This window comes from Micromys minutus (assembly GCF_963924665.1).
Source record: "Micromys minutus genome assembly, chromosome: 2".
Taxonomy (NCBI): Eukaryota; Metazoa; Chordata; class Mammalia; order Rodentia; family Muridae; genus Micromys; species Micromys minutus.
In genome coordinates this window covers 90,017,942-90,044,518 of record NC_137971.1, presented here as the reverse complement: position 1 = coordinate 90,044,518, position 26,577 = coordinate 90,017,942, and the positions used below count along the sequence as shown (strand labels likewise).

Genomic DNA, 26,577 nt, shown 5'->3' with positions numbered 1-26,577 from the left:
GTCTCATCAGGCCTTCCCAAATTGCTCCCGTGACTCTAAATAACAGATCCCACCATCCAACTGGTTACTTAAGCTATAACTCTTTAAAATTAAAAAAAAATTACTGTGTATGTAGGTGCATGAGGCAGGGCATGCCAATGTTACATGTGTGGAGGTGGGAGGAAAACTTGAGGGAGTCCTCTTCTACCATGGCGGTGGAGGTAGTGAATGAACTCATGTTTCCAAGCGTGGTTCTAGGTGTCCTTACCCACTAAGTCATCATCCTGACCCCAAAGACAGGACTCTTGTTGATATATCTTCCTCTTTGATTAATGTCTAAGCCAATGTGTATCAATTCTGTCTTTTAAATAACATGCAAATCTTTGGGCAGGCTTCTTGGTTTAGAGGTCGATAATGCCTGGAACACTGACATACCCAGTGCAAAGCCTGTTGTGACCAGGCATTCTCCGGTTTTCTACACTCAGCTCTTCTTGGCATCAGCAATAGTGCGTGGGCTTAATGGCTGCATATGGGATGAATCCTCAGATGAAGCAGTCTCTGGATGATCTTTCTTTCAATCCTTGCTCTTCTATCTGTCCCTGTATTTCCTCCCATGAGTGTTTTGTTCTCCCTTCTAAAAAGGACTGAGGCATCCACATTCAGGTCTTCTACTTTTGGGCTTCATAAGATCTGTGAATTATTTCATGGGTATTCTGAGATTTTGGGGCTAGTATCCGCTTATTAACAAGTGCATGCCATATGTGTTCTTTAGTGACTGGGTTACCTCACTCAGGATATTTTCTAGTTCCATCCATTTGTCTAAGAATTTCATAAAGTCATTGTTTTTAATAGCTGAGTAGTACTCCATTGTGTAAATGTATCATAATTTTTTATGTCCATTCCTCTGTTGAAGGACATCTGGGTTCTTTCCAGCTTCTGGCTATTATATATAAGGCTACTATGAATATGGTGTAGAATGTGTCCTTGTTATATGTTGAAGCACCTTGAGGTTTATGCCCAGGTGAGTATAGCTGAGTCCTCAGGTAGTACTATGTCCAATTTTCTGGGGAACCTCCGAACTAATTTCCAGAGTGGTTGTACCAGCTTGCAATCCCACCAACAATAGAGGAATGTTCCGTTTCCCCCACATCCTTGCCAGCATTTGCTGTCACCTGAGTTTTTGATCTTAGCCATTCTGACTGGAGTGAGGTGGAATCTCAGGGTTGTTTTGATTGCATTTCCCTGATAACTAGGGATGTTGAGCATTTCTTTAGGTGCTTCTCAGCCATTTGGTATTCCTCAGTTGAGAATTCTTTGTTTAGCTCTGTACCCCATTTTTAATAGGATTATTTGATTTTCTGGAGTCTAACTTCTTGAGTTCTTTGTATATATTGAATATTAACACTCTTATCAGATATAGGATTGGTAAAGAACCTTTCCCAATTTGTTGGCTGCTGTTTTGTCCTTTTGACAGTGTCCTTTGCCTTACAGAAACTGCGATTTTTATGAGGTCCCATTCTTGATCTTAGAGCATAAGCCACCGGTGTTGTTCAGGAAAATTTCCCCTGTGCCTATGTGTTCTAATCTTTTCCTCACTTTTTCCCTATTAGTTTCAGTGTACCTGGCTTTATGTGGAGGTCTTTGATCCACATAGACTTGAGCTTTGTACAAGTAAATAAGAAAAAATTGATTTGCATTCTTCTGCATGTTGACTGCCCATTTGTTGAAGAGACTGTCCTTTTTCCATTAAATGATTTTAGCTCTTTTGTCAAAGATCAAGCGTGAATTCATTTCTGGGTTTTCAATTCTATTCCATTGATCTACCTGCTTGTGTCTGTACCAATACCATGTGGTTTTTATCATGATCGATCTGTAATACAGCTTGAAGTCAGGGATGATGATTGCCCTGGAAGTTTTTTTTATTGTTGAGAACAGTTTTCTCTATCTTGGGTTTTTTGTTATTCCAAATGAATTTGCAAACTGCTCTTTCTAACTCTATGAAGAATTGGGTTGGAATTTTGATGGGGATTGCATTGAATCTGTAGATTACTTTTGGCAAGATGGCCATTTTTACTATGTTGATCCTTCCAATCCATGAGCATGGGATATTTTTCCATTTTCTGAGATCTTCCTTAATTTCTTTCTTCAGAGACTTGAAGTTCTTGTCATACAGATCCTTCACTTGCTTGGTTATGGTCACACCACTGTATTTTGTATTGTTTGTGACTATTATGAAGGGTGTTGATTCCCTAAATTTTTTCTCAGCCTTTTTATCCTTTGAGTAGAGAAAGGCTACTGATTTGTTTGAGTTAATTTTATATCCAGCCACTTTGCTGAAGTTGTTTATCAGCTGTAGGAGTTCTCTGGTGGAATCTTGGGGTCACTTAAGTATACTATTGTATCATCTGCAAATAGTGATATTTTGACTTCTTTCCTATTTGTATCCCTTTGACTTCCTTTTGCTGTCTGAGTGTTCTGGCTAGGACTTCCAGTACTATATTGAATAGGTAAGGAGAGAGTGGGCAGCCTTGTCTACTCCCTGATTTTAGTGGGATTGCTTCAAGTTTTTCACCATTTAGTTAGATGTTGGCTACTGGTTTGCTATATATTGCTATTACTATGTTTAAGTATGGGCCTTGAATTCCTGATCTTGCCAAGATTTTTAACATGAAAGAGTATTGAATTTTGTCAAATACTTTCTCAGCATCTAAAGAGATGATCATGTGTTTTTTTTTTTCTTTGAGTTTGTTTATCTAGTGGATTACGTTGATGGATTTCCGTATATTGGACCATCCCTACATCTCTGGGATGAAGCAAAGTAGTTATCATAGTGAATTATTGTTTTGATGTGTTCTTGGATTCCGTTTGCAAAAATTGTATTGAGTATTTTTGCATCAATGTTCATGAGAGACATTGGCCTAAAGTTCTCTTTATTTGTAGAATCTTCGTGTGATTTAGGTATGAGTGTAATTGTGGCTTCGAAGAATGAGTTGGGTAGTGTTCCCTCTGTTTCTCTTTTGTGGAATAGTTTGGAGAGTATTGGTATTAGGTTTTCTGTGAAGGTCTGATAAAATTCTGCACTAAATCCATCAGTTCTAGGCTTTTTTTTTTTTTTTTTTTTTTTTTTTTTTTTTTGCTTGGGAGGCTTTTGATGACTGCTTCTATTTCCAGGGGTTATGGGGTTGTTTAGATGGTTTATCTGATCCTGATTTAATTTTGGTACCTGATATCTGTCTAGGAAATTGTTCATTTCCTCTAGATTTTCTAGTTTTGTTGAGTATAGGCACTTGTAGTCAGATCTGATGATTCGCTGAATTTCCTCTGTTTCTGTTGTTATGTCTCACCTTTCCTTTCTAATTGTGTTAATTTGGATACTCTCTCTGTGCTCTCTAGTTAGTCTCGCTAAGCATTTACCAATCTTGTTGATTTTTTTTTCAAAGAACCTGGTTTTGTTGATTGTTGGTGTAGTTCTTTTCATTTTTACTTGACTGATTTCAGCCCTGAGTTTGATTATTTCCTTCAGTTTACTACTCTTGGGTATATCTGCTTTTTTGTGTTCTACTGAAGGTGTATGCTCTCTCCAGCTTCTTTTTGGAAGCATTAAGATCTATGAGTTTTCCTCTTAGCACTGCTTTCATTGTATCCCATAAGTTTGGGTATGTTGTGCCTTCATTTTTCATTAAATTCTAAAAAGTCTTTGATTTCTTTCTTGACAAAGTTATCATTAAATAGAGCATTGTTCAGCTTCCATGTATATGTGGGCTTTTTGTTGTTTTTGTTGTTGTTGAAGACCAGCCTTAGTCCATGGTGATCTGATAGGATGCATGGGATTATATCGATCTTCTTGTATCTGTTGAGGCCTGTTTTGTGACTGACTATATGGTCAGTTTTGGAGAAGGTACCATGAGGTGCTGAGAAGAAGGTATATTCTTTTGTTTTAGGATGAAATGTTCTATAGATGTCTGTTAAATCCATTTGGTTCATACTTCTGTTAGTTTCACTGTGTCTTTGTTCAGTTTCTGCTTCCATGATCTGTCCATTGATGAGAGTGGGGTGTTTGAAAACTCCCACTATTATTGTGTGTGGTACAATACATGCTTTGAGCTTTAGTAGAGATTCTTTTATGGATGTGGGTGCCCTGGTATTTGGAGCATAGATGTTCAGGATTGAGAGTTCATCTTAATAGATTTTTCTTTTGATGAGTAAAAAGTGTCCTTATCTTTTTTGATAACTTTTGGTGTAAAGTCAGTTTTATTCACTATGAGAATCGCTATTCCAGCTTTTTTCTTGGGACCATTTGCTTGAAAAGTTTTTTGCCAGCCTTTTACTCTAAGGTAGTGTCTGTCTTTGTCACTGAGATGAGTTTTCTGTATGCAGCAAAATGCTGTATCCTGTTTATGTATCCTGTCTGATAGTCCATGTCTTTTTATTGGGGAATTGAGTCCATTGATGTTAAAGGATATTAAGGAAAAGTGATGTTTCCTGTTATTTTTGTTGTTAGAGGTAGAATTGTGTTTGTGAGTTTTTTTTCTTTTGGATTTGTTACAAGAAGATTATTTATTTATTTATTTATTTATTTATTTATTTATTTATTGCTTTTACTAGAGTGTAGTTTCTCTTTCTGTGTTGAAGTTTTCCATCTTTTTTTTTTTTTTTGCATGTGCCATGTCCGGTAATTTCTTCTGAACTGGGGATGAACCAGTTATTGAAATACAAGCCCTCTTCCTCCTCATGGAGTTAACACCATAGGATGGCAAGGAGGAAGGAGAACTGTTTTGTGCCCTCTGGTTTAGGAAGAAAAAGTGTTTGCAACATGACAACTGAGATATATGAGGAGCAATTTAACTGAGTGAAATTGTATAATACAAACTTTTCAAGAGGGAGAAAGGGATGGAGGGAAGCTTCTAGATGGAACCTTGCAGACAGTGAGCCCTAATGACTACTTATGAAGTCTGGGACTCTAGACAGAGTGTTCAGCCTCTTACTTGATTTTCTGAAATAATAACCATAATAATGTACGTCACAAATTCTCATTGTGAGAGGTAAATGAGGTGACACATATAAACTGCTTGAACGGGACCTATCACAGAAGGGTTTTGTTGGTTTGTTTGTGTGTCTTTTTTGTTTAACTTTATTTTAAAAAACAAAGATAAATATACAGATTTTTAAGCATTTTTGCATGAAATTATACAAATACATTTTATAAGGTTGTAATTAAGTATTTGTGGGTACATATACATACACATATGTATATATGTAACAATAATATAGGAAAAGAGGTTATTAATTTGAGGAGATAGGAGAGAAACTGGGAGGGGCTGTAGGGAGGAAAGGGGGATGTGATACAGTTCTATTTTAATTAAAATATATTCTTTTTTTCTCTTTTTTTTTTCTTGATCTTAACACAGTCTGTGGATTGTTTCTAGGGTGTTCAGAGCTTTCTGGGGTTAGTATCCCATTATCAGTGACTGCATATTATGTTCTTTTGTGACTGGGTTATCTAACTCAGGATGATATTCTCTAGATGCATCCATTTTCTTGAGAATTTCATTAGGCTATTGTTTCTGATAGCTGAGTAGTACTCCATTGTGTAAATGTACCACAATTTTTGTATCTATTCATCTACTGAAGGATATCTGGGTTCTTTCCAGCTTCTGGCTATTATAAATAGGGCTGCAATGAACATTGTGGTGGATGTATCTTTGTTGTATGTTGGAGCATCTCTGGGGTAAATGCCCAGAAGTAGAATAACTGGGTCTTCAGGTAGTACTATGTCCATTTTTCTGAGGAACCGCCAAACTGATTTCCAGAGTGGTTGTATCAGTTTACAACCCCACCAGCAGTGGAGAAGTGTTCCTCTTTCTCCACATCCTCGCCAGCATCTATTGTCATCTGAGTTTTGGATCTTGGCCAATCTGACAGGTGTGAGGTGGAATCTCAGGGTTATTTTGACTTGCATTTCCCTGATGGCTAAGGATGTTGAGCACTTCCTTAGATGTTTCTCAGCCATTCAATATTCCTCAATTGAGAAATTTTTGTTTAAGTCTGTACCCCATTTTTTAATAGGGTTGTTTGATTCTCTGGTATCTCGCTTTTTGAGTTCTTTGTATACTTTGGATATTAGGCCTCTATCTGATGTGGGGTTGGTAAATATCTTTTCCCACTCTGTTGGCTGCTGTTTTGTTTTCTTGATAGTGTCTTTAGCCTTACAGAAACTTTGCAATTACATTAAGTCCCATTTGTCAATCTTTTTTTTTTTTGAATTTGCATTCTTTTTATTTAAACCATTATAAGAGCCCCAGGAGGTAGGAAGAACCCGTTCCACAGCAAGAGGGAGAGAGACCAACCCAAAGAAACCATCCTTTGACCAGAGTCTTGGCATCAGAGAGGAGACTCATGAGCAGCTCTGGATGGCACAGCATCCAGATCCAATAAAGCCTTCCTCATTCATGAGGTAGTTTCCCATACACCAACACAAATGTCTTTTTTAGCCCCACCACAAAAGCAGAGCCCTGCAAGAAGGCACAAGTGCCTGTCAGAGTCAGGCAGATAGACAACGAGGTGGAGCTTGCATCTAACAGTCTCACAGCTCAGTGTAGACTCGTACAAACTCCTCATAGTTCACCTTCCCATCTTGGTTTTTGTCAGCCAATCGGAACATGTCATCCAGCTCCTCCTGGGAAAGCTCCATCTTGGACAAGCCTTCCTCGAGCTCGTCCACAGTGATGTACCCATCGCCGTCCTGGTCTAAGACATGGAACAGAGCCTGCAGTTCCCCAGCCCTGCCCCCTTTCTTATACTTCCCCATAGCCGTCAAGAATTCATCAAAGCTGATGGTGCCGTCGCGATCTGTGTCTACCTTGGTGATGAGCGCCTTCAGGGTCTCCTCTGAGACGTCCTTGCCTAGCTGCTGCATAATATCTCAAAGTTCCTGGACGTTGATATGGCCATCCGTATTCTTGTCAAATCTATTGAAAGCTTCTTGGAACTCATCCACCTCCTCCTTAGAAAACCCGTGAGACATGGCCAAGTTCTCTGTGCCGCACAAAGCTTCTGAGCTTGGTATCAACCAGATGTCAATCTACTGCTCCTGGGATTTCTGGTCCGGAGCTCAAGGCTGCTGCTGGGCTCTGAGGTTGTGTCTGTTGAAGGGCTGAACTATAGGTAGCCTTCCCCATTTGTCAATCTTTGACCTTGGAGCTCAAGCTATTGGTGTTCTGTTTAGGAAATTTTCTCCTGTGCCTATGTGTTCTAAGGTTTTCCCTACTTTCTCATCTAATAGTTTCAGTGTACCTGGTTTAATGTGGAGATCTTTGATCTACTTGCACTTGAGCTTTGTACAAGGAGATAAGAAAGGGTTTATTTTCATTCTTCTGCATGCTGAGTGCCAGTTGGACCAGCACCATTTGTTGAATAGGCTGTCCTTGTTCCATTGAATGTTTACAGCTTCTTTGTCAAAAATCAGGTCACCATATACGTGAGGGCTCAATTCTGGATCTTCTATTCTATTCCATTGATCCACGTGCCTATTTCTGTACCTATTGCAGTTTTCAGCACAATTGCCTTGTAATATAGCTTGAGGTCAGGGATAGTGATTCCCGCAGATGTTTTCTTGTTATTGAGGATTAATTTTGCTATTCTAGGTCTTTTGTTATTCCAAATGAAATTGCACATTGCTCTTTGCAACTCAGTGAAGAACTGGGTTGGAATTTTGATGGGGATTGCATTGAATCTGTAGATTGCTTTTAGTAAGATGTGGCCACTTTTACAATGTTGATCCTTCCAATCCATGAACATGGGAGATCTTTCCATTTTCTGAGATCTTCCTCGATATCCTTCTTTAGAGGTTTGAAGTTTTTGTCATACAGGTCCTTCGGTTGCTTAGTTAGAGTCACACCAAGGTATTTCATAGTTTTTGTGACTATTGTGAAGGGTATCTTTTCCCTAACTTCTTTCTCCACATGTTTGTTTTTTGAATATAGGAAAGCTACTGATTTGTTTGAGTTAATTTTATATCCGGCCACTTTGCTGAACTTGTTTATTAGCTGTATGAGTTCTCTGGTGGAATTTGTGAGGTCGTTTAAGTACACTATCATGTCATCTGCAAATAGTGATGTTTTTACTTCTTCCTTTCCAATTTGTATCCCTTTGATTTTCTTTTGCTGTCTAATTGCTCTGGCCAGGACTTCTAGTACTATGTTGAATAGGTAGGGGGAGAGAGGGCAGCCTTGTCGAGTCCCTGATTTTAGTGGGATTGCTTCAAGTTTGCCACCGTTAAGCTTGATGTTGGCTGTTGGTTTCCTGTATATTGCTTTTATTATGTTTAGGTATGGGCCTTGGATTCCTGTTCTTTCCAAGACTTTAACATGAAGGGGTGTTGAATTTTGTCAAATGCTTACTCAGCATCTAGTGAGATGACCATGTGGTTTTTTTCTTTGAGTTTGTTTATATGGTGGATTACATTGATGGATTTCCATAGGTTAAACCATCCCTGCATTCCAGGGATGAAGCCTACTTGATCATGGTGAATGATCGTATTGATGTGTTCTTGGATTCGGTTTGCAAGGATTTTGTTGAGTATTTTTGCATCAGTGTTCATGAGTGAGATTGGTCTGAGGTTCTCTTTCCTTGTAGGGTCTTTGTGTGGTTTAGGAATGAGGGTTATTGTAGCCTCAAAAAATGAGTTAGGTAGTTTTCCATCTGATTCTATTTTGTGGAATAGTTTGGAAAGTATTGGTATTATGTTGTCAATAAATGTCTGATAAAATTCTGCACTAAACCCATCTGGACCTGGGCTTTTTTTGGTTGGGAGGCTTTTGCTGACTGCCTCTATTTCTTTAGGTGTTATGGGATTATTTAGATGATTTACCTGGTCCTGATTTAACTTTAGTACCTTGTATCTGTCTAGGAATTCATCCATTTCCTCCAGATTTTCCAGTTTTGTTGAGTGCATGCTTTTGTAGTATGATCTGATGATTTCTTGAATTTCCTCAGTTTCAGTTGTTATTTCTCCACTTTCCTTTCTGATTTTGTTAATTTGGATACACTCTTTTTGCCCTCTAGTTAGTCTGGCTAAGAGTTTATCAATCTTGTTGATTTTCTCAAAGAACCAGTTCTTGGTTTTGTTGATTCTTTCAATGGTTCTTTTTGTTTCTATTTGGTCGATTTCTGCCCTAAGTTTGATTATTTCTTGCTGTCTGTCTACTCCTCTTGTGTGTATCTGCTTCCTTTTGTTCTAGAGCTTTCAGCTGTGCTGTCAAGTTGCTAGTGTATGCTCTCTCCAGCTTCTTTTTGGAAGTGCTCAGAGCTATGAGTTTTCCTTTAATTATTGCTTTCATTGCATCCCATAGGTTTGGGTATGTTGTGTTTTCGTTTTCATTGAATTCTAGAAAATCCTTGATTTCTTTCTTTATTTCTTCTTTGACCCTGCTATCTTTTAACAGAGCGTTGTTTAGTTTCCATGTGTATGTGGGCTTTGTTTTGTTGTTGTTGTTGTTGTTAAAGACCAGCCTTAGACCATGGTGATCTGAGAGGATGCATGGGAGTATTTCAATCTTCTTATATCTATTGAGGCTCGTTTTGTGACCAATTATGTGGTCAATTTTTGAGAAGGTGCCATGAAGTGCTGAGAAGAAGGTGTATTCTTATTTTTAGGATGATATATTCTGTAGATATCTATTAATTCCAGTTGGTTTATAGCCTCTGCTTGTTTTACAGTATCCTTGTTCAGTTTTTGTTTCCCTGATCTGTCCATTGGTGAGAGTGGGGTGTTGAGGTCTCCCACTATTATTGTGTGGGGTGCAATGTATTTTTTTGAGCTTTAGTAGGGTTTCTTTTATGAATATCGGTGCTTTTGTATTTGGAGCATATATGTTAAGGATTGAGAGTTCCTCCTGACAGATTTCCCTGGTAATGAGTAAAAAGTGTCCTTCCTTATCTTTTTTGATAACTTTTGGTTGAAAATCTACTTTATTCGATATTAGAATGGCCACTCCAGCTTGCTTCTTGGGGTCATTTGCTTGGAAGGTTTTTTCCCCACCCTTTTCCTCTGAGATAGTGTTTGTCTTTGTCTCTGAGATGAGTTTCTTGTATGCAGCAAAATGCTGGGTTTTGTTTATGTATACAGTCTGATAACCTATGTCTTTTTATTGGCGAACTGAGTCCATTTATGTTAACAGATATCAAGGAATAGTGGTTACTGTTTCCTGCTATTTTTGCTTTTGGAGGATGAATTGTGCCTGTATGTCTTTCTTTTGGTTTTCTTGCTTAGGAGTTTTCTTGTTTTTATTAGGATGTAGTTCCCCTCGTTGTAATTGGTTTTCCACCTATAATTCGTTGTAGTGTTGGGTTTGTTGTCAGATATTGTGTAAATTTAGTTTTGTCTTGGAATATCTTAGTCTCTCCATCTATGTTGATTGAGAGTTTTGCTGGGTCTAGCAGCTTTGGCTGACACTTGTCCTCTCTTCGGGTCTGCATGATGTCTGTCCAGGCTCTTCTAGCTTTCATAGTCTCTGTTGAGAAGTCGGGTGTGATTCTGATTGGTCTGCCTTTATAAGTTACATGGCCTTTTTCCCTTACTGCTTTTAATATTTTTTCTTTACTTTGGGCACTTGGCGTTTATGTGTCAGGAGGAGTTTCTTTTCTGATCCAATCTATTTGGAGTTCGGTAGGCTTGTTTTATGCTCATGGTCATCTCATTCTTAAGGGTAGGGATGTTTTCTTCTATGATTTTGTTGAAGATATTTACTGTGCCTCTTAGTTGATATTCTTTGCCCTCTTCTATTCCTATTATCCTTAGGTTTGGTCTTCTCATTGTGTCCTGGATCTCCTGGACATTTTGGGTTAGGAGCTTTTTGGTTTTTGCGTCTTCTCTGACTGTTTTGTCTATGTTTCAATGTTGTCTTCGGCCCCTGAGATTCTCTCTTCCATCTCTTGTAGTCTATTGGAAATGCTTGCATCTGTGACTCCTGATTTTTTTCTTAGGTGATCTACCTCTAGGGTTATCTCTTTTAGTGTTTTCTTTAATGTGTCAATTTCTGTTTTAAATTCCTTCTTCCATTCCTTCATCTCTTTGGTTCTGTTTTCCTCTAGTTCTTTGAGTCCTTTGAGTGTTTTTCTTGTTTCCTCTTTAAAAGCTTCTAATTCTTTATGCTTTTCCTTCCGTTCTTGTTTAAGGATCTCTATCATCGTCTTGAGGTATGATTTTAGGTCTGTATCTTCTTTTTCTGGTGTGTTTGGCATTCCGCTGTTTGCTGTGATGGGAGAGCTGGGTACTGGTGTTGTCAGGTTGTCTTGGTTTCCCTAGGGTACATTCTTTCCCTTTCCTCTTGCCATCTTGTTGTCAGTCTTGTGTCCCTAAATCACTGCTGGATCACCGCTGGCTCACCACTGGCTCACCTCTGGTTCACTGCTGTTCCAGACCTATGTCCCTGGATCACCTCTGGCTCACTGCTGGCTCACTGCTGTTCCTGGTGGCGGGTGGTCTGAGTGCAGTTCCTCACTCTGTGTTGTCTGGCTGGGAATAGCCTGATGCAGGGTTACTGGTTCCCTGGAGCAAGCTTGGGCGGGGAAGGGGAAGCGGGGGACCGCATGCTGGCTTACCGCTGGCTCACTGGAAGTTTTCCATCTATTATTATCATTTGTAGGGCTGGATTTGTGGACAGATATTGTGTAAATTTGTTTTTTTTTTTTTTTTTTTTCCTGAAATACCTTGGTTTCTCCATCTATGGTAATTGAGAGTTAACCTGGGCTGGCATTGTGTTCTCTTAGGGTCTGTATGACATCTGTCCAGGATCTTCTAGCTTCCATAGTCTCTGTTGAGAAGTTTGGTGTAATTCTTATCAGTCTGCCTTTATATGTTACTTGTCCTCCTTCCATTCCTGTTTTGAACATAAGGTGTTTTGACTATTATGTTTTGTGAGATTTTTTTTTTTTCTGGTTCAATCTGTTTGGAGTTCTGTAGGCTTCTTGGATGTTCATGGTCTTCTCTCTTTTTAGGTTAGGAAAGTTTTCTTCTATAATTTTGTTTAAGATATTTACTAGACTTTTTATTTGGGAGTCTTTGGTTTCTTTTATACCTATTATCCTTAGGTTTGTTCTTCCCATTGTGTCCTGGATTTCCTGGATGTTTTGAGTTAGGAGCTTTTTGATTTTTGCCTTCTCTCTGACTATTGTGTCTGTTTTTTCTATGGTATCTTCTGCCCTGAGATTCTTTCTTCCATCTCTTGTATTTTGTTGGTGATGCTTGTGTCTATGTCTCCTTACCTCTTTCCCAGGTTTTCTATCTCCAGGGTTTTCTCCCTTTTTTTTCTCCTGTTTTTTATTGTTTCTGTTTCTGTTTTTAGATCCTGGAAGGATTTGTTCAATTCCTTTACCTGTTTGTGTGTGTTTTCCTTTATTTCTGTAAGCACTTCTACTTTCTTACTTCTGTTTGCCTGTGTTTCTTTAAGGGAGTTATTCATGTGCTTCTTGAGGCTCTCCATCATCTACATGAGGTATGATTTTAAGTCCAAATCTTGTTTTCCTGGTGTGTTTGGATATTCACTACTTGCTGTGGTGGGAGAGTTGGGTTTTGCTAATGCCAGGTTGTTTTGGTTTCTGTTGCTTAGGTTCTTGTGCTTCCTCTTACCCTCTTGTTATCTGAGATGTTAGTTGATCTTGTTGTCTTTGATTGGAGCTTTTCTCTCCTGTGTGTCTGTGAACCCATGAGCTCCAGAGGGAGATAGATCCTGGGTGTGGGCTGGCTTTGGCTCTGAGCACAGATGGAGGCTGGAAGGGTACAGATCCAAGTGGTACCGTGATACCTGAGCCCTGAGAGTTCCCAGTGTCTCTCCCCAGATAGTCCGTGGAGAGAAAGTGGGGGCTCACTTGTGGGCTCAGAAGACTCTCCCGAGTCTCTGGGTTCTCAGCTTTCTGCAGGCAGGCCATGAGTCCTGAAGGTGTTGGGTTGGCTCTGACTCTGGGCACAGATGGAGGACAGGTTTGGTTCCTAACACCTACATGGCAGTTATTTGTAACTCCATTTCCATAAGAGGGCCTGACATATGTTCTCATGTCTGTGAGTACCAGGCATGCATGTGGTGCACATATACATGTAAGCAAATATTCATACACTTAAAACAAATCTAAAGCAGTATTCATGGGGTTTGAGATGACTTTGTGGTTAAGAGAATTAGCTGCTCTTTCAGTGGACCTGTCCATTTCTTAGCACCCACATGGAAGTTCACAATCACTTGTAACTACAGCTCTAGGGGATCTGGAGCCCTCTTCTGGGCTGTGCTAGAATCTCAGAACCTGCACATACGTGACAAATTCTCACACACAAGTAAGATAAATAAATAAAATCTTAAAAGGAAAAATGCTGAATGCCTTTGTTCAGCAGAGTGTTAGTGATAACATGAAAAACTAATATGCAGGCAAGAGTGGAAAAACATTAAAAAAACAATGACCATGTGGTTGCATATAAATGACTGTCATATTCTGTGCTTTCCTTAAAAGATAGCTGGTAGTCAAAATGAATACTATGATGCTGTTAGTAGGGTTGGATATAGGTAGAAGTGGAGAGAAAAAAATTGTAGTAGAGTTTTCTTGTATTTCTAAGCAAAAATCAAACACATCCCCCCCCACCCCCGCAAGTTTATGGAGAAACACTGTTTGCAAAGCCTGGAACTAACCTCCTTGTGTTAATAGACCTATAAATTATGCCATTTTCATAATGAAATGTTGTACAATAATATATCAAATTATTGATAAACAAAAACATGTAAGAGTGGTGAATGTAGGCTAAGTGGAAGAAAACCTATGGTCAAGTAGCTGCTATGATTCTCTTTGTACAAAGCTCAGGAGCATAGTTGACAGTGATAGAAATCACTTTAAAGAGTAATGTCTGCATGGTAGTGGGAAAGGTGCCAGTAAAGAGGGCACAGCATTAAACGCTGGTTTATGGAGCTGTCCACAGTGTCAGTACTCACTACACGTTTAAATATGTATGGTTGGGGGGTAAATCACCTTTTTCCCTCCTTAGTGTTTTTAGGGTAGGATACAAAGTAATGGGTTTCACATGGTCTTTTCCTGCATATGTATCTCTATCCTTTGTTTTCAACTCCCTTCCCATTTCCCTCCTAATTCTCCTTGCCTTCCTCTGGTAAATTAATCTTAAAGTCATTAAAACTTTTATTTATTCATGTGTGTATGTGCATGCACATGTATGTAGAGGCCAAAGAACAACTTTTAGGAACTAAATCCCACCCCCTTTCTCGCATACACACACACTTTCTGAGGCTGCAGGAGTTCCCTTGCTCCAGTGCTGTGCTAAGCACTCCAGGATAGCTGTCTTATAGCTTCCCAGCAACTCTAATTTAATTTCTGCCCCCCCCCCATCTCGCAGTTGGTATGCTGGGATTACAAATGCAGTTGGCATTATTTTACTGAATTCTAGTTGTCAGTCTTGCTTGGCTAGCATTCATACTCCCTGCCCCCTTTTTGAGGCAGGTTCTCATGTAGCCCAGGTTGGCTCCAAAGCCACTATGTAGCCAAAGTGGTCTTGAACCCTTGATCTTTCTGTGTCGACCTCCCAGGTGCTGCGATGAAAAGTATGCACTACTATGGCTGGAACAAAGCACGGGGTGACACGCCGCGCATTCTTTAATGGAGACAATTTGCACTTTCTAATTGTGATCTGACCCAGTTCCCAGCCATCTCAACTTATATCACTTTATTTCAGGAATGTGTGGAAAGAGAGCAACTTACTTAGAGGTTACCAAATGCCAAAACATCAGAATTCCTTTGGAACTCTGTGTGCTAGTAGTGAATATGTGGCAGGGATGGGAGATAGTTTAACGTGGACTTGCACATGTCCTTAGGGCTGGTCTGAATGTTTTCACAGACCCAGAGAAGAGCTGCCGGCCAGTGCTGGAGACTCTGCGGCAGGCAATGGGAGGCAGCATCTATGCCCACAACACCTTGGAATTGCAGACTCTGCAGTCTACAGTCAACTTCCTTGCCACTGCTACCGTGCCAGGCTACTCTGAGCGCCCACTCTGTCCGCGTCTCTACCGACTCTTCACAGTGCTGGCCATGAACAGCATGACCCAGGACACCCTGTTGAGCAGGCACGTACCTAGTATCCAAGCCTGGCTTGAGCGCTTCCCCTCTGTGGAGCGGGAGCACACTCTGGCAAGAGCCCTTGTCAGGGCTTCAGTGGCAGCTTGGGAGGCTGTGTGCAACTGCTTCATGCCGTCACCCCTCCGCCCACACTACCGATTTTCCCCACATTCTGTGAGCCACCTTCTCGGAAGCTTGCAGCTGTTGCCTACCAGAATGGGTTCACGAGGTTTTGTAGATTCTTTCCATCACCAGGAGCATCTGCGCCGGGTATCTGGCTTGCGTGGAGCTCGCCTGACTATCATGATGTCTATGCGTGTCATGGTGCGTCTTTGGTTGCATGAGGCACAAAGAACATTTTGTGACCGGCTGGACAGTGATAGGGAACGTTCCCATTGTGCTAAGCTGCTTCTAGAAGTAGCTCAAAGTGTCTTCTGTGGTGGCCCAGGGTCTGAGTCCTTGGCCAAGGACTGTGAGGAAGGGGAGGTGGGGGAGAAAGTGCCTGAAGTAGAATCTGAAGAAGAAATAGCCCAGTGGGAGACTTTAAGCAACAGTGACAGTGGATCAGAAGAAGAAGAGGATCCGTTTGGCCTTCAGGCCACCACAGGCTCATTCCTCAGTGACAGCGGTCTAGCACCATTGCCCATAAAGCTCATAAACAAGGAGAACACAGAAAATGTAAGTCAGATGGCCGAGCAGGAGGAAGATATAAGGGATTCCAGAAGTAAGCTCCAGCCAGAGACACCGAAACATGAGTGGCAGATGGCACTCCAGAAGGACTTAGGTTTACCTTTGTTGCTACCAGTGCTATTGTTCTATCCCCAGGAGAGTCCCTCAGACCTGGTGTTCAGTCTGGAGCTTACACTGGGATCTAACTTTGAGAGTCCCAACTTATACTTGGAAAGGCAGTGGGGAAACCTGGAAAAGCAATTGGCTGCCTCAGCTGTTCAGCTAAAGATGAACTCCGACTTTGCCCAGTGCCACGTGATGGTCCAGCATGTGGCTCGCCTGGTCCGCGTTCTAGTCAGGCCCCGTCAGCATGGTCTCTTGCTCTCAGAGTTCCGGGGTACTGGGCGCAATACAGCCATCATCATGGCTTCCAGAATTTGTCAGGCTCACCTTTTCTACCTACCATCCGAATCAGAGGAAGCCATTTTCCAATGTCTCCGAGATGCCAGTTGGCATGCTGGTGTGCTAAACCAGACAGTGGCTCTTCTGGTGCCTGATCAAATGAATGCTGCTATCTTTTGTCAACTGTTGGCACTGGCAACCTCGGGTAGCTTCCCTGACCAGTACACAGAAGCAGATCTGGATAAAATCGAAGAGCATCTCCCCAAGGACAACACTGTGACGAAATACATCATTAGGAAAGACACAGTACTGAGGAGGTAAGGCCTGGAATCCCTCCAGGTCAGTTTTGCTTTTACTCTTTCTTGGTTAAAAAGAGAAGAGAAAAAGCTATAGGCACGAGAGCTAAAGGGTAGAGGTTGGAACAGGTGTCTGGATGTGTAAACAGGTCTGGAGGGTGATGGCAGCTGAGTCCTCCCTGATTTCCAGATTCTACCAACAAGTGTGTAGTAACCTCCACATGTTCTTCCTGGTGGGAGATAAGCAAGTCCAAAAGCAGCTGCCTTCTACTCTTTTCTTGAGTCTCCTTCAATTGACTGTTGCCAGTGTTGACCGCTATGAACCCTGGGACCAAGCTTCTCTGGTCAGGATTGCCCAGGTTCGCCTGGAGAATGACCAGAGTCTACCTCTTGATGATGGTGAGCTGCTTTTCACTTGTTCTGACCACTCATCCCAACTGACTCGTGAGAGTTCCTGCACAGGGTGGTCTCTCTCACTCACCTTACTCTTCTCCTCGCTCTCCTTGCTTTGTGACTGATACTTTCTACTTTCCTTCCTGAACTGGAAGATCATTCCCATTCAATCCTACAAGGTCAGAGCAAGACTATATCTGTTACAGGCTCCTTGAAATGCCCAGATTTCAAGATCTTAATTCCCAATGTGGCCAACATCATGGCTCGCATCCATGTTTCATCTGGCTATTACCATCAACACATGTGCCCCGAATTGCCACTTGTCACCCCCAGGACATTCCAGGACTTCTTGGATATGTTTCTGCTTCAGCAGCAGCAGATGGTCCTGCAGATGAGGACAAGAGCCAGGCGGTAAGTGACCCCATCCCTGCAGTTCACTTTCTTCTTCTCTCTCAAGTCCACTCAAGAAGTTTATTCTGTTTCTAGCATCCAATCGGCTCTGATGACTCTGAGGCTGCTGGTTCAGAGGCAAAGTACCCAAACCAACCTGCTCACTGACTTGGAAAAGCAGCTAAAAGGCTCCTACAAAGTAAGAGAAAAAAGATGTGAGATTTGCACAGTTGTATCAAAGAAAGAGAACAAAAGGGCACCCGGGAAATTGTTTCTTTTAGAGTCTTCTTTTTTTTGGTGGCACTTTTTAATCCATGTTGCTCCCCCCCCTTTTAGAACCCAGGACCCAATGTTTCAAAAATGATATAGCTCAGACTAGAATGACTTTTGTAACACAGAAATCTCAAGTGTCTGTTCCTGGATGCCTTTAGTGCCTTGACTCAGTTTGGTATGTCCCCAAGATCCCTGGACTTCTTATCCTCTTCGGTTATTCATATTTTGACAGAGAAAACCTAAGATGTTCCAAGAAATACCTTCCAGAGAGGAGAGGGGAGTGAGAAGGGAAAGAAGGGGGTGGCAAGGGGAAGGAGACAAGAGGTATCAGTATGAGATGTGTAGAATTAGGTGGATGTTTGAAAACATTCCTATAAAATGAAATACAGTGTAATGAAAGGTGAAGTACATCAAAGTTGTTCCCTGAGGTAAGAGTTGGACAGGCATACAGGGAGGTGGAGGGAAGTGTCTGGGTTGGTGCACCAGCCTGAGTGAGGACACAGACTAGAGGACAGACAGAGGAAGTCAGAGACAGGAATGGCTGAAGACTACAGTGCTCAGGGGAAAAACAAGGATCCCGAAGAGATTAGTAGCCACAAAGGCAAGTGTTAGCCCAAAAGCTCGGAATACCCAAGATCCACAGACCACATGAAGGTCAAGAAGTTGGAAGACCAAAAGGAGTGGATACTTCAGTCCTTTAGAAGGGAGAACAAATACTCACAGGAGGAAATAGAGACTGAGGGAAAGGTCATCCAGAGACTGTTCCACCCAAGGATCCATCCCACAAATAATACTGTGGATGCCAAGAAGTGCTTGCTGACAGGAGCCTGATATAGCTGTCTCCTGAGAGGCTCTGCCAGAGCCCAAGAAATACAGAGTCAGATGCTCTCAACCAATCATTGGACTGAGAACAGGGTCCCCAATGGAGGAGTTAGAAAAAGGACTAAAGGAGCTGAAAGGGTTTGAAACCCCATAAGAACAACAATTTTAATCAACCAGATCCCCGCCCCCCACACACACACAGAGCTCCCAGAGACTAAACCACCAACCAAAGAGCACACATGGTGAGACCCATGTCTCCAGAAGCGTATGTAGCAGAGGACAGCTGTATCAGGCATCAATGAGAGGAGAGGCCCTTGGCCCTATGAAGGCTTGATGTTCCAGTTTAGGTGAATGCCAGGTCAGGGAGGTAGGAGGGAGTGGGTGGGTGGGTGGGTGGGGGAACATTCTCATAGAGGCAGGGGGAGGGGATGGGATAGGGGGATTCCAGAGGGGAAACTGGGAAAGGGGTTTGAAATGTAAGTAAAGAAGATACACACACACACACAAAGACAATGAGATTCAGTTAAGAAAACCAACTAGGCTACAATGTGGTGAATGGCTGGAAGAAGGTAAATGAGAGGTGAAACCAAGGCACCAATTAGAAAAGGAGAGATTCTGGGTGTCAGCAGACACAGGGAATGGGAATTGGGATAAGAAACATTCAGGTGGTATCTAAAATGAGCTAGGGTTGAGGAAATAAAGAGGATGGAGCAAAGGGTAGCCACAAGATTTATTCTGTGACTAATCTGAGTATATTCTCTCAAAGTCCTTTGGAGAAAGGACACAGGGAGGAAGAGTAAGATAGCTCAGGAGACATGAGCATATTCATTAGGACATTTAGAGATGAAGGGGCTTCCAAGGCTAAAGTGGATGGATACACAGTATAGGAAAGGGGAAGGTGTGGGGAGGGAGGGAGAGATGGAGTTTCTAGAATAATGATACAGTAAGGCACTACTCTACAGTACAACCAATCAGCCATAAGATTAAAGGATATGCAGAAGTGTAGGGTGAAAAGAAATAAGAGCCTGGAAACTTTTATTAAGAAAGTAGTTTGGGGATGGCAAAAGAAGAGACAAAGAGATCCAAAGTCAAGAAGGCCAGGGGAGAAGAAAGTTCCCAGAGGGAAAGACTAAGCTCTAAGTCCTGTGCTGGTAAGGGGTTGGAAAGAGAAGGGAATGTAGCAGAATAGTTACACAAGCTTTGGAGTTACCTTTTCGACAACAAACCTGCAGGAAAAGCAGTCTCCACTTAGGGCTCTGCTACCAGATGTATAAGTCACAGACCCAAAGAGAAGGTCTATTTGTGGCCTACTGGGAGATGGACTTGGTCATCCTATCATACTCATGGTGTCTCTGTGTAGGCTGGTCTAAGATAGCCCAGGGAATGGAGCTGCAAGATCTGGGCCTCTGTTCACAGAATGTCAGTATGTATCAAAGCCAACTCGAACAGTCTAAGATCCTGTACAAGCAGAAGATGGTAGAATGCCAACACCAGGAGAGCCTCATTGAGAATCTGGTCAAGCAGCACGATGCCCTTAAAGCTCAACAGGAGGCTTTCCTGGAGCAGGTAGGTTCTTCCTGCTACCTGGCCTGCTGGGGAGAGGACCACCACTCATAGGATACCCAGAGGACAGAATGGGATGGCTAATAGTCAGGGCTCCTGTTAGGGAGGTCAAGGTGATAGGGTGGCTTGGAAATGGAACTTCATGAGGATCCTCAAGAGGTGAGTTCTCTTGGAAACATCCTGAAGAATGGGCAGAACATTCTTACAGGGTGTCTGCGGCATGCATCTGTTCTCATTTAGATGGGCAAAGCATTCATAGGTCCTTTGAGCCAGCTGCGGGTGGCTGACTTTGAGGAAATAAGGAGCTATCGAGCCCCACCAGAATCTGTAGTCAAGGTGACAGACGCATTGTGTGAACTGTTCCATCATGAGACAGGCTGGTCCAGTACCAAGCAGCTGTTATGTACGGAAGACTTTTATCAGGTAGGGAAGATGAGGCACCTTAAGGCGAGAGGGGTGGTACTAAAGAGCACACTGGGCAGGATTAGCCTATTGAGTCGAGGTCAAGAGCACCTCTATCTTCTCTCCCCTTAACACACATCCTCTTAGGAGCTGGTATTCTTCCCCAAAGAGAAGATGATGGACTCAGAGCTGATCAAATTGAACCAAGCTCTAAGGGCTCCAGGTATGAGTGATGCAGCCCTGAGGTCAGTAAGCATCCCTGCAGCAAACCTGGCAGTCTGGCTCTGGGCAGTCCTGCGCTACGGGCTGGCACAACGCCGAGGATTGCCCACTGGCCTGCTGCTGCGGCAGGTAGACGCAACACTGGCTCGGGAGCAGGCTCGTCTTGGCCAGTTACAGTTTCAGGCCCATGATCTGCTAGAGCAGACTCTGTCTTTGGCTGCAAAGCTAGAAGATGCCCAAGCCAGTCATAACCACGTTGTGGAGACCCTCAATCAGGCACAATGTGGGCACTTTTACAAATGGCCCATGAAGTCTGCACTGCTCACTCCCATGCACATGTGGACGTCACAGCTCCAGGTAATAAACCCGTATGTCCCAGTTTATTTCATACCCCTCCTTTCCATACTTCCCATTGCCCTCAGGTAACCTTGGTCTGCCCTTCCACATGCCCCCTGCCTCACCCCTACTCCTGCTTTGGTCTCTTGTCCACACTAGAAGTTGCAGGACCAAGTCAAGACTGTGTTTGGAGATGCACTCTTGTGCTCGGCTGCCATCATCTATCTGGGTCCCTTCCCACCACAGCGGCGCCAAGAACTGTTGGAAAAATGGCTGTCACTGTGTCAGGGCGTTGAGGAAGCCCTGGACCCAGATGATGTGGCGAAGGCACTGAGGCAGAAATCTGCTAGGATACCAAAGAACCCTCTGCTGCCCACACGTACTCCCTTCAGGATTTTGACCTTGCTGAGCTGTGGATCTGAACAGCGCCAGTGGGATCGAGATCTGAAGCCCCAAGCGAAGTCAGCCCGCCTGTTAGGCCTGCTGCTTCGAAGCCACATCCACTTCAGCAGTTCCCGTTGGCCTCTGCTGCTTGACCCCAGCAACCAGGCAGTCATCTGGTTGAACCCACTACCTCCAAAGCAGAACGAGTTTTTGGAACCACCTCCCAAAGAGAGCAAAGGTAGGCACGGGTGATGGCATCATGTATGCCTCTCAGGAGCCTATGCCCCAACACTCAGCTTCCTGTGTTCTGCCCTTTCATGGTGGAGATACTGACATTTGATGGTTAAACTGTATTATCTTACCAGCTTAAACTATATTAATAAATGGTCTCATTTACTAGTTTTGTGTGGTTGGTTTAGCTTTAAATGACTCTAAATCTACATAGCTGGCCAAGCCATGATCTTCCACTTCTACAGCCTACTCAACGCCATGGGAAATCTTGCTTGAAACTAAAGCTTACAATTTGTGGTAATATTTATTACCCAACTCCATGCAATATTGAGAAATTCTTGGAAGATATTTTCATTTGCCTGTGCCTGTGCCACATCCTCTGGGTCCAGAGATTCCTCAACGCCCTGATACAGAGACAGCCATTTCTCCAACAGTTCTTGGCGCCACTGTGGTGGGAAGGGACCCAGATAGATGATGGCAGCCAAGCACAAGAGGGCATCTCCAAACACAGTCTTGACTTGATCCTGCAACTTCTAGTGTGGACAAGAGACCAAAGCAGGAGTAGGGGTGAGGCAGGGGGCATGTGGAAGGGCAGACCGAGGTTACCTGAGGGGAGCAGGGCAATACAGATGGGAAAGATTTAGCTAGCTTTGAATTGGGGACCTATCTGAATAGAGTATTGGCAGAAACATTTCCTAGGACAGGAGAATGGAGAATAAATCCATTTGTAAAAGAAGGGTTTGGGCAGTTGGATCGATGAGAGGGAAATTATAACCTACTATGGCAATAACGGACCTCAGGACCTTGAAATAAGATCATTCTCTTCCTTATATGAGTGAGCTCTAAGTCCCACGACAGGCATCTTTTAAAAGAGAGAGAGAGTAATAGGAAGGACTCAGTTACAGGGCCACAAACTAAGGAATACCTAAAATTCCACTCACCAGGAGACACGAGAGACAAGAACAGCTTCCCCTTTAGAGCCCTTGGAGGGAAGACTACTTTGCTGGCACAGTTATTTCAGACTTCTGGTCTCCACAACTCTTGAGAGAGTATTAATTCAAGACACTAAGTTTATGGAAAGTTGCTACTCCAGAAATTAACCCATACATCATACTTGCAGGATATCCACCACCCAGGTACCATGTCAAAGTTACTACTGGCAATTTATGTCTCTTCTGTCAGGAAAGCAAAAGATCTTTCAGAAGTGTTGGGCAGAATTTTTGTCCCTGTGATTTTTTTAAGGCTAGGAATTGTATACGCTAGGAAAGCATTGTAACACCAAGTGACATCCTCAACTTTTAATGTTTGCCTTCTGGTATTTCTCCCATGATAATATTCCAGGATAGAAAAACTTCAGCTGTACCAAAGGTTACTAGTCAATGTATCTTAAGAAAAGCTATTAATCTGAATTATCTCAGTGAACTCAAGCTAATCAAATGAGCCCTTGAGAGAAGAAAGAAGGAAAGAAAACAGAGAAATTAGAAGGCCAGAGAGAGGTCAATGAACTGTTGTTGACTTGTGATGGATGGGGGTGACAGCTCAGCTGTGGGAAGGAAATATACTGTGAAAACCCAGAAGGAGCCAGGCTCAGCAGTACACACCTGTGGATTCAGCTACTCAAGAAGCCACAGCTCGAGGATGACGTGGGCCCAACAGTTTGAGGACAGTTTGGGAAACAAAATGGGATCTTATCTTAAACAAACAGACAACAACAAATAATCCACTAAACCTGATGGAGGACCTCCAGTCCCAGACCATCACCTAAGCCCTGTATGTGGTTGAGGAGAAACTCTAACCATGCTATGCCGGACCACTAGTCGTTAATACTTAGGGATAATAAATGGTGGCTTTAACTGCTGAATTTGCAGGGTTTTTTTTTTTTTTTTTTTTTTTTTTTGTTTGTTTGTTTTTTTGTTTTTTTGGCATGAGAAAATTAATGCAACAAACTATAGGCCTGGCAGCTTCCACTTGTAAGAGAGCTAAGTAAAAAAACAAATGTTTATCTCTTCTTGAAGGAGAAAAGGGTTGGGAATGGCTGTTCCCACACTACCTTGTATGGTTCTAGAATCCCAGCCATGACTTGTCTAGTGTGATGGTTTACAGTACTTGAATTACAAGTCACTGTTTTAGGTCCCAGTTTCCATAGGTGCCTGAAACAACTTTCATTTGTTACAACCAGAATAACTTATTTCTTCAAAAAGATGGGGTGGGTATTGACTCCTCTAGTCAACCTATAGAAAGGGCAGAAATGAGCCAATTTCAGAGATGACTGACTAGCTCTTCTTGGAGCTAGTCTAACTTCACAGTAATAATGACAACCAGTGTTTACTGTTTTCCATGTGCTGGTCCAAACTGTGTATCATCACAGTAAATCTTCAGAGTATGAAGACTATGAGGTCACAACTAATATCAACTACATTTTCAGATGTAGAAACTGAGTCACTCATCAGCTTTCCTAAACTGTATTCCTAAGACCTCCACACATGCACCCTCCCCCTAGGCGATCAGAACTCCTTAGAAACCTGGTTCCCCCTCTAAGAAACATTTTTCTGCATCTTTCCACCCCAGCAAAGTACCATGTGACAAGTCAAGATAGTGAGGATGAAACAGAAGATGAAGTGGAAAGTGAGAACAATGAAGATGAAGAAGAGGCCAATGAGCAAATTAAAGAGCAGAAAACAGAGGAAAACAAGAGTGAGGAAGAAAACAGGCAGGAAGAGCAAGAAACAGAAAAAGAGAATGAGCCAGGGAGCTCACACTCAGGCTCAAGCTCAAGTCCACCTTCTGAGACTCAGCCTCTGCCCTCCCACCTCACGGTGCTCTCAGGAACAGACCCAGAGTTGGGTCCTCAGCTCCTGGAAGCAGCTGCCAATGGTGAGAGCCACAGCCCCCCCCCCCTTTCTTCCCTGATTCCCTGGCCCAGAATCCTTTCACATCCCATTCTGACCTCAGCTTTGATCCTAGCAAGAGAAGCAGATCTTGTGCAGGAACTGGATGGCATGGTGTTGTGGATAGGTTGATTTTGCTTCCTCTTCACAGGCTTGCCTGTGCTCTTGACCAATATGGAGCTGAGCCTAGGGTGCCAAGAACTTCAATGGCTGCTGTCAAGGAAGAATCTGATTCCGCCCTATGTGCAGCCAGGCTTCTGTCTCTTTCTTAGCACTACCTTTCCCATCCATGCTTTGGACCGAGGTGAGACCAGAGCGTAAGTTACTAGCATAGTTTTGTAGCCATACTAGGCCCCCAGAATCATCCCTAAGGGGGCTCTCATTCAACTAGGCCCAGAGAGAACTATGAGAGAGCCAAATTCCCTGTCTACTCTACCCTTGACTTGACATGGGTAAATTAGTATTTTCCATGTGATCCAAGTACTAGGTTATGAACTGCTGAAAGGGTTGAATGTTCTGGATCTGGGCCTGAACCTGGAAATACTAGAAGAACAGATGCTGCACGAAATCCTGTGCAGAGAGCGCCCCGAGCTTGAAACCCGCTGGCAGGACCTCAAAATCAGAGCAGCAGATATCTATGAAGCTGTGAAGGCTAATGAGGTGCATGGGGGCCCAGTCTCGGGTGGGATAAATGTTGGAAGGGCTTAGTATAGAGCTGTAGATGATGTTTGGGGACCATCACAAAGGTCCAGTCCCATCCAACAAATTACCACATTCAGGAACAGTTGCTGGTGACATTGCTACGTCAGAACCAAAAGCGTCAGAAACCATCCAAGTTTTTGAGAGAAATGGTGAGGACTCAAGCAAAGATATGTCAACTGAATGCTCAAATGGAAGAGCTAAATGAGCAGAAGCTGGAGATGGTAGCACTATGGGCACCCTACCGGCAGGTAGCTTATCATGGAATGGCTATGGTAGAAGCTCTAAGCCCACTACAGAACCTGCTGCCATTTTTCTGTATGAAGTCAGAGAATTGGTTGGCAGTTATCAGGAGGGCTATAGACAGCATGAAGCCACATGATAGTTATTGTGGAGAAGACCTGCCCAGTTATCTGCTACGGTTGAAAATACACTTGGCCCGCCAGCTGCTGATCAACACTGTGGTTGCCCTAGGCTTGATACAAACACCTTTGGTGGGTGCCTTCGGTGCTTTGGCCATGCTGCAAGTGACAAAGAAGGTACCAAAGCTAGAGAGTCTGGCATTCTGGCCCGGACTGTCGACCTCTCCTAGCTCAGGCCACAACACACAGACCCCTGGTGTGATTAGGCCAGCCTGGCTAAGTTCAAGAGCCTGGGAAGAATGTGGAGCATTGGAGCAGTTGACCCCCTTTTCTGGGCTGCGTGCATCCCTGGCAGGTCACTCCAATGTGTGGCGGGATTACCTGTCACTATCATCCACTGTGCTGGGTCCTGCACCTGATCTTAATCCCGAGCCACTTAGCCTCTTCCAGAAGCTGATTCTGTGGCGGGTACTTCGACCAGACTGCCTGGCCGGTGTCCTAGCAGACCTCACCACCAGCCTACTAGGTCGGCCCCTAGATGAAGAGCTGGGTGCCCCTACCATGATCTTTGAACATATTCAGCCTACTCAGCCCATACTGATCTTGCTGCCACCACCTGGCCACCCTACAGCCACCCTGCATCCTGTGACTGTCATCCGGAAACTGGCTGCCAATCATGAAAAGGTTTGGATCAAGTTACTTGGCTCAGAGTGTGTGGGCTTCTGTGGGCTATGATGGAGTATGGGGGTTCTGTCCCAGCATTCTTATGGATCTTTTAAAATCACATGGATGCTTTAGGATTATTGTGGCTTAACTGAGTCTATCAAATCACATCGAGATCTCCCTGAGTCACTGTCACCTTTCTATTGGTTCCTAGCAGCAGAAGCGTCTGCATGTGATAGCACTGGGCTCGGAAGACTGGGATCCTGTATCAACTGTAGTCAACACTCTGTGCCAGGCTATGCTCCAGGGGCACTGGCTAGTGTTAGATAACTGTCATTTGATGCCCTTTTGGCCAAGAGAGCTGTTACAGCCCTTGCAGGGACTGCTGGATGGAGCGAAGGGTAAGTGTGCTGCCGTGGGATACCCTACACTTGGTCCTTCGTTTGAATGCTAAGGCTTAAATGGCTAGTCTCTGACTTCAAAGCCTATCCCTTTGGCCTT

The 26,577-nt window shown here is 43.1% G+C and overlaps 1 protein-coding gene and 1 pseudogene across 2 annotated transcripts in view; one reads left to right on the top strand and one right to left on the bottom strand.

Moving 5' to 3' along the window:
• The window catches only part of DNHD1 (dynein heavy chain domain 1), a gene marked incomplete at both ends in the record, with an annotated part of 69,089 nt that overhangs the window by 39,401 nt on the left and 3,111 nt on the right, over positions 1-26,577 (top strand). The window contains 13 exons of the mRNA XM_080911471.1: positions 14,864-16,469; positions 16,639-16,847; positions 17,048-17,252; positions 17,328-17,430; positions 19,743-19,892; positions 20,130-20,312; positions 20,439-20,870; positions 21,009-21,471; positions 24,033-24,338; positions 24,504-24,656; positions 24,834-25,012; positions 25,132-26,097; positions 26,294-26,477. Coding sequence (XP_080767597.1) covers positions 14,864-16,469; positions 16,639-16,847; positions 17,048-17,252; positions 17,328-17,430; positions 19,743-19,892; positions 20,130-20,312; positions 20,439-20,870; positions 21,009-21,471; positions 24,033-24,338; positions 24,504-24,656; positions 24,834-25,012; positions 25,132-26,097; positions 26,294-26,477 — 5,139 coding nt within the window. The remainder of the gene's footprint in view (positions 1-14,863; positions 16,470-16,638; positions 16,848-17,047; positions 17,253-17,327; positions 17,431-19,742; positions 19,893-20,129; positions 20,313-20,438; positions 20,871-21,008; positions 21,472-24,032; positions 24,339-24,503; positions 24,657-24,833; positions 25,013-25,131; positions 26,098-26,293; positions 26,478-26,577) is intronic.
• LOC308416959 lies at positions 6,563-7,003 on the bottom strand (annotated as a pseudogene). The gene has a single exon. The product of its transcript is annotated as an uncharacterized misc_RNA (transcript).